Source organism: Amblyraja radiata, chromosome 7, assembly GCF_010909765.2.
Source record: "Amblyraja radiata isolate CabotCenter1 chromosome 7, sAmbRad1.1.pri, whole genome shotgun sequence".
Classification (NCBI taxonomy): domain Eukaryota; kingdom Metazoa; phylum Chordata; class Chondrichthyes; order Rajiformes; family Rajidae; genus Amblyraja; species Amblyraja radiata.
The window spans coordinates 2,433,555-2,448,309 of record NC_045962.1 but is presented as its reverse complement, the minus strand read 5'-3'; the positions used below and the strand labels follow the sequence as shown (position 1 = coordinate 2,448,309).

General features: G+C 50.1%; 1 protein-coding gene across 6 annotated transcripts in view; it reads right to left on the bottom strand.

Annotated features, from left to right (window-relative positions):
- Positions 1–14,755, bottom strand: part of LOC116974930 (mucin-5AC-like) — a 127,471-nt gene that overhangs the window by 25,665 nt on the left and 87,051 nt on the right. For 3 of the 6 annotated variants that reach the window (XM_033023544.1, XM_033023548.1, XM_033023545.1), the window contains exons 9-11: positions 6,301–6,453; positions 5,797–5,892; positions 1,807–1,902 (exon numbers count right to left, since the gene is read on the bottom strand). In XM_033023544.1, the coding sequence (XP_032879435.1) occupies positions 1,807–1,902; positions 5,797–5,892; positions 6,301–6,453 (345 nt within the window). Of the gene's footprint in view, positions 1–1,806; positions 1,903–5,796; positions 5,893–6,300; positions 6,454–9,689; positions 9,855–13,504; positions 13,582–13,903; positions 14,052–14,755 lie in introns of all 6 variants that reach the window. The other 3 variants (XM_033023543.1, XM_033023547.1, XM_033023546.1) reach the window with 3 other exon arrangements.

The window sequence follows — 14,755 nt, the reverse complement described above, 5'->3', positions numbered from 1 at the left end:
CACGCTCGGTACAATGGTGGTGCCAGCCTTTCAAGAGTCTCGGACCGTATTCCTTTAACACTCTTACACATCACACAACAGAATCATCCATTTCCACTGAACCCGACTGGTTTAATGTGAAGGACACAAAGTGCTGGAGTAACTCAGTGGGTCAGGCAGTAGTTCTGGGGAACATAGATAGGTGACGTTTAAGGACAACCCCAAGAGATGTTATGAATAGATAATGAGGACAAGGGTAACTAGAGAGAGAGTGGGACCCCTCAGGAATCAATGAGGTCAACTCTGTGTAGAGCCACAGGAGATGGGCAAGGTCGTCAACCAGTATTTCTCCTCTGTATTTACCGAGGAGAAAGACAGGAGGATTGAGGAACTTGGAGCAATCAATGGAAGTGTCATGAGACCAGTCAGTGTTGTGGTCCAAGTGATACTGAAGGTACTATCGTGTATGAAGATAGACAAATCTCCAGGGCCTGATCAGATATATCCGTAGAAATTGTGGGAAACCAGAGAGGAAATTGCGTCAACCCTGGTTTATATTCACGAGGAGTCTTTAAATACAGGAGAGGGGCCGGAAGACTGAATGGTGGCAAATGTTGTGACTAGAAAGGTCGATGAGGGCAGAGCTATAGATGTTGTATGAATGGAATTCAGTAAAGCATTCGACAAGTATCCTCATGGTAGGCTGCTCTGGAAGGTTAGATGGAATGGGATCCAAGGAGAGATAGCTGAATGGATAGAAAACTGACTTCATGGAAGGAAGCAGAGGGTGATGGTGGAAGTTTGCTTCTCGGACTGGAGGCCTGTAACTAGTGGTGTGCCTCAGGGTTCAGTGCTGGGCCCGTTACTGTTTGTCATCTATATCAATGATTTGGATGGGAACATACATGGCAAGATTAGCAAGTTTGCAGATGATACAAAAGTGGGTGGTTTTACCGATAGTGAAGATGGTTGTGAAAAATTGCAGCAGGATCTTGATCGATTGGGCAGGTGGGCTGAGGTGGACTAAATTTAATACAGTAATGTGAGATGTTGAATTTTGGGAAGTCTAATATGAGCAGAACCTACACATTGAATGGTAGTGCTCCAGGGAGTGTTGTGGAGCAGTGGGATCTAGGAGTGTAGGTGCATAGTTCCCTGAAGGTGGAGTTACAGGTAAATCGGGTGGTCAAAAAGGCTTTTAGCACATTGGCCTTTATCAGCCAGAGTATCGAGGATATAAGTTGGGAGTTCGTGTTGCAGTTGTTTACGACGTTGGTGAGGCCACAATTAGAGTATTGTGTTCAGTTCTGGACACCGTGTTATAGGAAAGATGTTGTCAAGCTGGAAAATGTAGAGAGGATATTTACAAGGATGTTGCCAGGGCGAGAGAACTTTATTCTTTGGAACACAGGAGGTTGAGGGGTGATCTTCTAGAGGTGTATGAGATCATGGGAGGAATTGATCGGGTAGATGCAGTCTCTTGCCCAAAGTAGGTGAATTGAGGGCCAGAGGACAAGGTTCAAGGTGAAGGGGAAAAGATTTAATAGGAATCTGCGGGGTAACCTTTTCTCACAATGGGTGGTGGATGTATACAACAAGCTGTGAGAGGTGGCAATTATGGCAGGGACCATCCCAACATTTAAGAAGCAGTTAGATAGGCACATGGATAGAACAAGTTTGGAGGGATATGGACCAAATGCTGGCAGGATGGACTAGTGTAGCTGGAACATGTTGGCCAGTGGGTGAGTTGTTTCCACACTGTATCACTCTATGACCCCATGGCAGGGTTAATGAGGACAAGTGAAAATGTGTGAGAGGCTTTGGTACCTGAGGATGTGTCTCCCACTGGGACAGAAGCCGATTCCTGGACGGATTCTCCAGTCGATGATCCCTGGGTCTGTTCCACTGTGGACATCTGGGGATCTGGAATAAAGGAACAGAGACACGGGATTGTGGCAACACTACAACAGGTCATCAGACAGTCAGTGGAGTTTGGGAATTGGAGGACTGGCTCTGTGGAGAGAGCAGCATCATCCAGTCTCCTTTCACCCACTCTCCTTCTGAAATGTCTGTCACTCCACGTCACTCCCCTCATTCCGAGTCGGGGTGAATTTGAGGGGCTGGCCACAGTCACAGATTATAAAGCACAGAAACAGGCCCTTCAGCCCAACTCATCCATGCCGACACATCTCAGCTAGTTCCATTTGCCCACATATTGGCCCAAATTCCTCTAAACCTTTCCCATCCTTGTAAATTTTGTTATTATACCTGCCTCCACTATCTTCTCTGAAACATGTAGAAACAAAGACTGCAGATGCTGGTTCATACCAAACATAGACACAAAGAACCTAACGGGTCAGACAGCATCTGTGGAGAAAAAGGATGGGTGTCATTTCGTGTCGCTACTGCTCTTCAGTCGGAAGAAGTGTCCTGACCCGGAACGTCACCCATCCTTTCTCCAAAGATGCAGTCTGACCCGTTGAGTTACTCCAGCTTTTTGTGTCCATCTCCAGAGAAAACAATCCAGGGTTGTCGAATCCCTCCTTAAAGCTAATGCACTCTAATCCAGGCAGATTCTCTGGAGAAAGACGCAAAAAGCAGGAGTAACTCAGTGAGGCAGGCAGATTCTCTGGAGCGAAGGAATGGGTGACAATTTGGGTCGAGACCCTTCTTCAGACTGAGAGTTAGGGAAGAGGGAGACTGGAGATATGGAAGGCTAAGGTGTGAAAACAACAGATCAAAGCAGACTATGACAGGCATCAATGTTCTTCTTGACATTAACTGTATAATTCCCCCTTGCATTTGACCTCCCAGAGTGCAACACCTCACACTTGTTTGGATTAAACTTCATCTGCCACTTCTCTACCCACTTCAGTAACTGATCTATATCCCACTGTATACTTTGACAGCCATCCTCACAGTCCGCACCTCCACCTACAGTATATTGGTGTCATCTCCAAACGTACTAACCAACCCACTTATATTTATGTCCAAAAAAAGCCACAAAGTGCTGGCGTAACTCAGCGGGTCAGGCAGTATCTCTGGAGGACATGAACTATCCATTTTCTCCAGAGATTCTGCATCATCCACTCTTACTCCAACACTTTGCATACATATATAAATATGGTCGTTTACAAAAAAATGCCACAAAGTTGTAGTAACATAATGGACACTGTGTTGGATATAAGTTTAAGATGGGAGGGGATAGATTTAACAGGAACCAGTGGGGCAACTATTTTTATTCAGAGTGTGGTGGGTGTATGGAACGAGCAGCCAGAGAAAGTGGACACACAGTTCTGAATAGGTCGGTAAGTCAGGAAGTTATGTTGCAGTTACATAGGACTTTGGTTGGGCTGCATTTGGAGTATTGTTATAGCCGTTGTGGTTGCCCCATTACAGGAGTGATGTGGAGGCTTTGGACAAGGAGCAGAAGGAGTTTACCAGAATGCTGTCTGGATTAGAGGGCATTAGCTTTAAGGAGACATTGGACAACCCTGGGTTGTTTTCTCTGGAGATGGACACAAAAAGCTGGAGTAACTCAGTGAGACTGGCAGCATCTCTGGAGAGAAGGAATGGGTGACATTTTCGGTCGAGACCCTTCTTCAGACTGAGAGTCAGGGGAGAGGGAGACTGGAGATATGGAAGGGTAAGGTGTGGTAACAGCAGATCAAAGCAGACTATGACAAACAAAGGTAGACACAAAATGCTGGAGTAACTCAGTGAGACAGGCAGCATCTCTGGAGAGAAGACATAGAAACATAGAAATTAGGTGCAGGAGTAGGCCATTCGGCCCTTCGAGCCTGCACCGCCATTCAATATGATCATGGCTGATGGTCAAGCCAATGTTGAATGGTTCATTGTTAGCTGGGGGAGGGGGAGGGAAGGTGACAACAAGGCATAATATCAGTAAATTAATCTGGAGGACAGTGAAACGAGTCAGTGAACGAGGATGGTGGTGGGACGGAGGGAGAGGAAAAGCAAAGGGTTATTAGAAGTTAGAGAAATCTATTATCAAACCACTGGGTTGTAACCTGCCCTGACGAAATATGAGGTGTTGTTTCTCCAATTTGTGTTGGGCCTCACTCTGACAGTGGAGGAGGCCCAGGACAGAAAGGTCAGTATGGGAATGGGAGGAGGAGTTAATGTGTTTAGCAACGGGGAGATCTCGTTGGCCTTGGCGGACTGTGCGGAGGTATTCAGGTGATGTTTTCTCTGGGTTGTCGAGGCTAAGTATAGATCAGACAGAAGTATATAAAATTATGAAGCAATGATGAGGTAGCCATTTAGAACTTTTCCCTCAGGGTGGAAATGTCAAAGACTAGAAGGCACAGCTTTAAGATACAAGGTGCAAAGTTTAACAGATGTGGGGGACAAGTCTTTTACACAGTGGTGGGGGCCTGGAACATGCTGCCAGAAGTGGTGGTGGAGGCTGATACGATAGTGGATATTACGTTTTTTGGTGAGGCATGTTTGTATGCAGGAAATGTAGGGATATGGATCACGTGCAGGCAGAGGTTCAAATTGGCATCATGTTCGGCACGGACTTTGTGGGGTGATGGGCCTGTTCCTGTAATGTCCTGTTTAGTTTAGTTTGGAGATACAGCGGCAGATGGAGTGTAATGCTGATAAATGTGAAAGATGGCAGATGGAGTGTTATGCTGATAAATGTGAGGTGTTACACCTTGGCAGGACAAATCAAAATAGGACGTACATGATAAATAGTAGGGAATTGAAGAATACAGTTGAACAGAGGGATCTGGGAATAACCGTGCATAGTTCCTTGAAGGTGGAATCTCATATAGATAGGGTGGTAAAGAAAGCTTTTGGTATGCTAGCCTTTATAAATCAGAGCATTGAGTATAGAAGCTGGGATGTAATGTCAAAATTGTACAAGGCATTGGTGAGACCAAATCTGGAGTATGGTGTACAATTTTGCTCGCCCAATTATAGGAAGGATGTCAACAAAATAGAGAGAGTACAGAGGAGATTTACTAGAATGTTGCCTGGGTTTCAACAACTAAGTTACAGAGATAGGTTGAATAAGTTAGGTCTTTATTCTCTGGAGCGCAGAAGGTTAAGGGGGGACTTGATAGAGGTCTTTAAAATGATGAGAGGGATAGACAGAGTTGACGTGATCAAGCTTTTCCCTTTGAGAATAGGGAAGATTCAAACAAGAGGACATGACTTCAGAATTAAGGGACAGAAGTTTAGGGGTAACATGAGGGGGAACTTCTTTACTCAGAGAGTGGTAGCGGTGTGGAATGAGCTTCCAGTGGAAGTGGTGGCGGCAGGTTCGTTGGTATTATTTAAAAATAAATTGGATAGGCATATGGATGAGAAGGGAATGGAGGGTTATGGTATGAGTGCAGGCAGGTGGGACTAAGGGAAAAAAGTTGTTCGGCACGGACTTGTAGGGCCGAGATGGCCTGTTTCCGTGCTGTAATTGTTATATGGTTATATGGTTATAGTTTAGTTTGGAGATACAGCGTGGAAACAAGACCCTTCAGCCCACCGAGTCCGCACTGACCAGCGATCCCCGCACACTAACACTAAACTACACACTATACTACACACCAGGGACAATTTACAATTATACCAAGCCAATTAACCTACAAACCTGTACGTCTTTGGTGTGTGGGAGGAAACCGAAGCACCCAGAGAAAACCCACGCAGGTCACGGGGAGAACGTACAAACTCCGTACAGACAACACCCATAGTCAGGATCAAACCCGTGTCTCTGGCGCTGTAAGCCAGCAACTCTACCGCTGCACCACCGTGCTGCCTTTTTCTATGTTCCATGCTCCCCACCACTGATACCTGAGCTTGCAGACCCTGCTGGGTCACTAGTTAAACCCGGACCAGAGTCTCCAGTCCCTGCTCCCTGGGGTTCCAGAGTTGTGTCCAATGGTGGATCTGGAAGAAGAGAGAGGAGGAGGGACAGGGAGGGTAAAAGAGTAAAAACACATTGAACAGCTGATCAGGAGGGAAGTCGGCTGCAGAGACCAAGAGTCACCAGTCCGTGCTGACAGCAACACACACCAAATCTCACAGGTCCCACATCTCACCTGGAACATTACACACTCCTCCAACACGCTCCACGCCACGCTTCCTTGTTCCTCCTCGACTCTCCTACAGAGCTCTATCCCTGGATCCTGACTAAATCCATCCTTTTCCCGACTCACTCACACCCCTCACCCAATCCGTGCACACGCTCACTCGCTTCACCATTCAGCCCCCGCCCCCATAATGCAGACCTCCCCCTCCCCACCCCCACCTCCCCACCTCCCCTCACTCCAGACCTCCCCCTCCCCACATCAATACCTGAGGTTGTATCTGGTTCTGGGACGGTTGACACATCCTTCCGGGGTTCAGTTGCCGTTTCTTGGGGTTCGGGTGTTGTTTCCTGGGGTTCGGGTGTTTTCTGGGGTTCAGCTGCTGTTTCCTGGGATTCATCAGTTGGTACGGAGGCTGGATCTGTAATAAAGTGTGGACAGACAGTGGGTGTAGTGTGGAAATAATCCAGCATCTCTGCGGGATGGGAGCAGAGGGAAGTGCACGGCCGACACCAGTCTCTGGTGACACCAACGGTCCAGCCCTCTCCTGCACCGTGTATCCTGACACCCCCAGTACATCCCACTCCACAGTGGAGTGACCGTTACTGCCTCCCAGCTCCTCCACCCCACACACCTCACACATTGGGACCCGTCCCTGCATCACTCCGCTCTGCTCCCCACTCCCTCTGCTCCTCACCCCCATCATTCCCGTCCTCACTCTGCCCTCATTCCCCTCCGCTCGCCCCTCCCTGAACTCTCACCTCCTCCTCCACCCTGCCTCTCCCTCACCCACCCTTTCCCTCTCTCCCACCCCCTCTGTCCACTCCACCCTCTCCCTGCTTCCCCCTCACATCCTGGCTCACTCGGTTTCGGGCGAGGGGAGGGGACGGGTCGGACCTGGGGCGAGTGAGGGGAGGGAATGGCCTGGTCTCGTGGAGGGGAGATCCTTGGGGGAGGGGATAGGGGACGGCTCAGGTTGGGGTTCGAGGAGTGGTCTTGGTATTGATTAAGCCCTTTGTCCTCCTCTGCTGGTCTCTGAATTTCTCCCAGTCCTCCGGTATGCTGCTTTTTCTGGCTAATTTGTACGCATCATCCTTCGCTTTGATACTATCCCTGATTTCCCTTGTTATCCATGGATGCACTACCTTCCCTGATTTATTCTTTTGCCAAACTGGGATGAACAATTTTTGTAGTTCATCCATGCAGTCTTTAAATGTCTTCCATTGCATATCCACCGTCAACTCTTTGAGAATTAATTGCCAGTCAATCTTGGCCAATTCACGTCTCATACCCTCAAAGTTACCTTTCTTTAAGTTCAGAACCATTGTTTCTGAATTAACAATGTCACTCTCCTAATGAAGAACTCAATCATATTATGGTCACTCTTGCCCAAGTGGGCACGTACAACAAGACTGCTAACTAACCCTTCCTCATTACTCAATACCCAGTCTATAATAGCCTGCTCTCTCGTTGGTTCCTCTACATGTTAATTTAGATAACTATCCCGCATACATTCCAAAAAATCCTCTTCCTCAGCACCCCTGCCAATTTGATTCACCCAATCTATATGTAGATTGAAGTCACCCATTATAACGGTTTTGCCTTTGTCGCACGCATTTCTAATTTCCTGTTTGATACCATCTCCAACTTCACTACTACTGTTAGGTGGCCTGTACACAACACCCACCAGCGTTTTCTGCCCAATAGTGTTTCGCAGCTCTACCCATACCGATTCCACATCCTGCAAACTAATGTCCTTCCTTTCCATTGCGTTAATCTCCTGTCTAATCAGCAACGCTACCCCACGTCCTTTTCCTTTCTCTCTATCCCTCCTGAATATTGAATATCCCTGGATGTTCAGCTCCCAGCCTTGGTCACCCTGGAGCCATGTCTCCGTGATCCCAACCATATCATAGTCATTAATAGCTATCTGCACATTCAACTCATCCACCTTATTACGAATGCTCCTTGCATTGAGACACAAAGCCTTCAGGCTTGTTTTTACAACACTCTTACCCCTTATACAATTTTGTTGAAAAGTGGCCCTTTTTGATTTTTGCCCTGGATTTTCCGGCCTGCCACTTTTACTTTTCACCTTGCTACCTATTGCTTCTACCCTCATTTTACACCCCTCTGTCTCTACGTTCACACATTTAAGAAACTCTTTCCCTTTAACTCCATCCTCCACTAGCCCATTCGACACCCCACCCCCCTTATTGAGTTTAAAACCACCCGTGTAGCAGTGGCAAACCTGCCTGCCAGTATGCTGTTCCCCACCTGTTAAGATGCAATCCGTCCCTTTTGTACAGTTCCCCCTTACCCCAAAACAGATCCCAGTGATCTAAGAATCTAAATCCCTGCCCCATGCACCAGTTCCTCAGCCACACGTTCAGGTCCCGTATCTCCCTGTTCCTGCTCTCGCCAGCACGAGGAACTGGAAGCAAACCGGAGATAACAACCCTGGAGGTCCTGCTTTTCAGCATTTTTCCGAGCTCTCTAAAGTCACGCTGCAGAATATTCATCCCCTTCTTTCCGACATCGTTTGTGCCGACATGCACTACCACTTCCGGATGTTCACCTTCGCCCTTGAGGATTTTCTGCACTCTGTCCGTGACATCCTGGATCCTGGCACCAGGAAGGCAGCACACCATCCTCGCATCCCGTCTGTTGCCGCAGAAACCCCTGTCCGTACCTCTCACAATGGAGTCTCCCACTACAATGGCGTTGCCTGCCTTAGGCCTTTTTGGTTTTGGCTCAACAGCCCTATTCGCATCACAAGCCAGTCCGTCGCCCAGTGTATACACCTCTTCTGTCCCGACAGCTTCTAAGTGGGTGAACCTGTTCACAAGAGGTACAACACCCGGGGACGTTGGCATTCCATGCTTCCCTCCCGTTCTCACTGTCTCCCACCTTCTCTCTTCCAGTACCTTAGGTGTAAATAGGTGTGAGTTTAGGAGGGGCACAGAGAGGAAAGAAGAAAGGTGGCGGGTGGTAGGGGACAGTGTTGGGGATGGGAATGGGAAGGGGATATAATGGTTAGCAACCGGAATTTAGTAGACCTTGGTGGACCGTGAACATGTGTTTGGCAAAATGTTTGCCGAGTCCACACTTTGTCTCGCCGATATACAGGAGCCCGCATCAGCAACACTGGACGCAGTAGATGAGCTTCGAGGATGTACATGTGATCCTCTGTATCAACTGGAATGACTGTCAGTGTCACTGGATGAAGGTGAGGGGGGAGGAACAGGGACAGGTGTTACATCTACTGCGAATGCATGAAAAAGTACCTGTGGAAGGGAAGGTTTGAGTGGGAAGAGATGAGTGAACCAAGGAGTTGTGGAGAGGAAATGTTGGGGGAGGGAGGGGAGAGGGTCTGTGCGAAGAGGGGGGGGGGGGGTTTAGGCGACGGGGCAAGTGGAGAGGGGACTGTACCAAGGGGAGGGGACCTGGCCGGGGGGAGAGTAGGGTAGTGGACGGTGCCAGAGAGAGTGAAGAGTCCAGGATGGAGGAGGGAGAGTGATGTTTCCATCAGGGGGAGGGAAGCAAAGGTCCAGGGGTAAGGGGGAGAGGCTGGAACCTACGGGGCAATGGGACCAAGGAGGGTCACAGGTCAGACCGCGGGATGGGAGCTCATGTGACTGGGGAACGGGGACCTACCTGTACAATACACAGCATCATCGTGGGGTGACGGCCACAGCTGATACACAAAGTAACCGGTGCAGTTCTTCACCCTGATCTCCCGGTTCCTGTTGCAGATGTTACTGCCCTTGTTGAAACAGACTGTCCTGGTCACCTCCCCATCCCCCACACTGGGATGGGGACCTGGAATGAGGATTATAAACATTGTAAAACATACCCGGTGCCACAGTGCGGTGGGGAATGTGAATGTGGAGCCAGTGTAAGGCAGTGATCACAAGCCACGGTCGGGTCTGACCTGCCTCATTCAGCGGCGAGCTGCTGCCCTCACCCTCCCCACCCACACTCCCCACAGCAGCCCCTGCTCCCTGAGACTGGCTCCTGGTGCTGACACCCTAGGGTGCCGGGTCTGGACTGGAAACACAAGCCCCGCCCCTGATGGTTGCTGAATTATGAAACTAGAAACTGGAACTGACCCGTGCAACTTCATTCACAAACAATCAGAAATTAAAACCAATAATCTATCTTTGTGCTAAATGTTGTGTATATTTAATTTCTCCACCTCGTTGCTGAACGGTGGGTGTCCTGAGGCGGGCCCAGCTCCCTGGGATCTGCTCCTCCACTGAAACTGCTCCGGCTCTGATCTGGAGCAGGGACTGCGGGCGGATGGGACTTCTTGAGTTGCTGGGGATTTGGTTCTGTGGAGTTGATGAAGGAATGTTACAAGAATTGGCTGGAGCAAACAGCCATGGTCAAGAAAAACATTGGATGTGGGGATAACGGAAAAATGTTTGTTCATGAGGTGTCCCCGAGACTGTGGACTTGGTGTTAGTGCGGCCCGTCCCAAAGTCCTGTGCCTCAGCGATCACCCCGGCTCAGGTTCAATGATGGAGTTGGTTCAATGATGGAGCTGGTTCAATGATGGAGCTGGTTCAATGATGGAGTGGGTTCAATGATGGAGTTGGTGCAATGATGGAGTTGGTTCAATGATGGAGCTGGTTCAATGATGGAGTTGGTTCAATGATGGAGTTGGTTCAATGATGGAATGGGTTCAATGATGGAGCTGATTCAATGATGGAGTTGGTTCAATGATGGAGTTGGTTCAATTATGGAGTTGGTTCAATGATGGAGTTGGTTCAATGATGGAGTTGGTTCAATGATGGAGTTGGTTCAATGATGGAGTTGGTTCAATGATGGAGTTGGTTCAATGATGGAGTTGGTTCAATGATGGAGAGGGTTCAATGATGGAGTTGGTTCAATGATGGAGCGGGTTCAATGATGGAGCGGGTTCAATGATGGAGCGGGTTCAATGATGGAGTAGGTTCAATGATGGAGCGGGTCTGATGGGTCACGGTGCACGAGTCAGCAGACAACAGGGATAAAAGGTGCTCAACGTCGCCGTCATGCTGGTAGCCTCCTAAGTCTACGGCCAAAGCACCTGGGCACCAAATGTCACTACCTGCTGCGGTTCTACCTGTCCCCGGTGTTGTGAAGGATGAGCCTGGCTCCGATGCCACACAATGTGCCAGTTCTCTGGACTTTGCCAAATCACCTGTCTGTAAACTTTAGACAAACAGCAGGGAAACAGGCCCTTCTGCCCACCAAGTCTGCACCGACCTGCGATCACCCTGTAAACTAACTGTACACTAACAAGGACAATTTACAATTTTAACAAAGCCAATTAACCCACAAACATGTACGGCTTTGGAGTGTGTGAGGAAACTGGAGCACCCTGAGGAAACTCACACTGTCACAGGGAGAATGTACAAACTCCGTACAGGCAGCATCTGTAGTCAGGATTAAACCCGGGTCTCTAGCGCTTTAAGGCATCAACTCTACCACTGTGCCACTGTGCCGCAAGTGGAAAGGGTCTTGTGGGCCAACACCTTTGTCCATAGGTCCATCAGGCAGTGGTCAGCACAGAACATCCTGCAGGCACTGCAGGAAAAGGACACGATGGATTCTGTGGCGTGGTTCCCAGTGCAGAATGCCCAGCTCGTCTGGTGAAATGGCTCATCGCCAGAACTCACCAACAAGCACCAACACCCAGCTTGGCTGGCGGTTGGAGGGACTCTCCCAGTCAGATCCTTCCAACACCATCGGAATTTTGCTCCCAAAGAGCGCTGCCTTTGGGACGGCAGCTGAGGAGAGGACATGGTTGTCCACCTCTTCACAGAGAATCTAGAGAGTGATGCAAGGGTCCTTGTCACGGTTGATCCCGAATAGTTCCGCAACAGAGCACTGTGTGAATTACGGACTGTTTCCCGGGACACATTTGGAGATAGACATCAAGTCCAGCAGTAAGATCATCAACTCGGTGAAAGAAGCTCTTTGGTCTGCCCGTAAGTTGGGGGGGGAGAGAGGGGGGGGGAGAGAGGGGGAGGGGGAGAGAGGGGGGAGAGGGAGAGAGGGGGGTAAGAGGGGGGTAAGAGGGGGGAGAGGGGAGAGAGAGAGGGGGGGAGAGAGGGGGGGAGAGAGAGGGGGGTGAGAGAGGGGGGGGAGGGGGAGAGAGGGGGAGAGAGGGGGGGGGAGGGGGGGGAGAGAGAGGGGGGAGAGGGGGGAGAGGGGAGGGGGGGGGGAGAGAGGGGGGAGAGAGGGGGGGGGGGGAAGGGGGGAGGGGGGGGGGGAGAGGAGGGGGGGGGGGGGGGAGAGGGGAGGGGGAGGGGGGGAGAGGGGGAGGAGAGGGGGGAGAGGGGGAGAGGGGGGGGGGGGGGGGGGGGAGAGGGGGGGGGGGGAGAGGGGGGGGGGAGGGGGGGAGAGGGGGAGAGAGGGGGGAAGGGGGGAGGGGGAGAGAGAGAGGAGGGAGAGAGAGGGGGTAGAGAGAGTGGGGGGGAGAGAGAGCGAGAATCACCCGGTGAGAGAGAGGGATAGGGAGAGAGAGAGAAGTGGGAAGAGAGAGGAGGGGAGAGAGAGAGAGAGGGTGCCTTTTTACTTCAACCCAAACCCCCCAAACAACCATTTGCAGGCAGTGCTTTTTTCCTCAAACTAACCATATTTTCATTTTCAAACCACATTATGGGTACTCACAGCTGTGGAGACATTTGTTCAGTGTCATTCAGAGCTCTGATTGAGGCACACCACTTGCAGAGACTGATTGAGGCACACCACTTGCAGAGACTGATTGAGGCACACCACTTCCTGGTTTTATAGTCCCTCCCCCTCCCTCCAGCAGGGGCAGCAGAGAGAATGGGGAATTTTGTAAAAACATTAATATCTCTGTCATTTTTCATCGACGGGAAAAATCCATGGCACACATATAGCGGAGGGGGGCTGTGAGCGAGGTGGCCAAAAATGACGGCCGTAGGTCGCGGCGTTCTCTCGGAAATCGCAGCACAGATGGCCAAAACCGGTCAAGAACAGACTTTTAGTAATATAGATAGAAGATAGATCAGCCTCATCAGAAATATCACAACTAAACTAGTTACATTAATTGTAACCATAACAAATGACAAACATTTCCAAAATGAGCACATTTGTGCTAAATGTTGTGTGTATTTAATTTCTCCGCCCCGTTGCTGAACTGTGGGTGTCCTGAGACGGGCCCAGCTCCCTGGGAGCTGCTCCTCCACTGAAACTGCTCCGGCTCTGATCTGGAGCAGGGACAGCGGGCGGATGGGATCCGTAGTCCCACTGCTGGGAAACCCCAGGAAGCTGGAGCTTCCCCACCGCACTCCATGAGGATCCAGGGCCGGAGCGCGGTCTGAGTGACTGTGGGGGAACCTCTCAGGGAGTTTGGGTTCCGTGTCCGTGCGAGGGGCCCTCTGGAGAGATCTGGGTCGTCAGTCTGACCCTCCCCGACAATAACTGAGACCATCTGTTGTAAACTCTGACCCTACCGGCTAACCAGCCTGGTCTTTTCCCGGAGCAGTGATTCACTGGAACGTCAGTCTCCGGAATCTTCCATCCACCGGAACTGAAACAACAATCAGAGAGTCAGCCCCTGAACTGAGGGAGTTTGTTCACCCAGAGAAAGACCCGGAATCAGGGCCATTCTGACCGCACCCCGTCCCCGTTCAACATTCCCCGGAATCCAATGTTGTTTTCCCTCCGCTTCCGTCTTCCCCGGTCTCTCTCTCCACAATGTGGGATCTCCCCATTCTCAGTATTGACGCCCCGTCCCATTGCAGCAACTGATGATCCCCATCTCCCTACATCTCCCCTTCACACGCCCCTCATTATCCCCTTTACATTCTCCATCAGTGTCCAATTTCTCAGCAATGATCGCCTCACGTTACCTGTTAAATCTGTACCATCCCACTGCGAGATTTCTATCCCTCATCCATGTCCCAGCGCTGCACTCAGTGTTGGAACAATCCGTGCTCCTCCAGGGCTGATCCAGGACGGTGTGGGTCACACACGGGTCACCGAGTGCGGAGTCTGTGGCTGAGGGACAGAATGATGTTCGGTGTTAATGTCAAGTTCAGCTCATGTCCCCAGCCTCTTGTTCACCACCTCCCTCATCTGTATCTCCACCCTCACCAACCCCGAGCACCAATAATCTCCCGTTCACTCCCTGATCAATGACACCATCTCCCGGATAAACGCTGGCACCAATCCCACGTCTCCAGGTTAGAGTATTGGAGGATTTAACTTCCACAATATTGACCTGGAGAGACTTCGTACGAGGGGATTTGTTTGGGAGAAATGTGTACAGTGTACTTAAGAGAGGTTCCTAAACCAATGCGTGGATCGTGCTACTAGATGTGGGGCTGGAGACACAAGGAAAGGCAGATGCTGGAATCTTGAGCAAAACACAAATGCTGGAGTAACTCAGCGGGTCAGGCAGCATCTGTGGCAGAAATGGATAGGAGACATTTCAGGCTGGGACCCTCGATCAGAGTCGGGAATACCGTGCTGATCTGGACTTAATCTTGGGAAGCGAGGCTGGGAGATAATGGGAGAGTCAGTGGGGAAACATTTTGTGGATTGTGATCGTAATTCTGTAAGTTTCGAGGTTACATGGATGTCCACTAATTCAGATTGTAAACGAGAGGAAGGCTGGTTTCCACAACGTAAGGCAGGACTGGGCCAAAGTAGATTGGATACGGTTATTTGTGGATGAAACAATACCTAGCAGTGGGACTCGG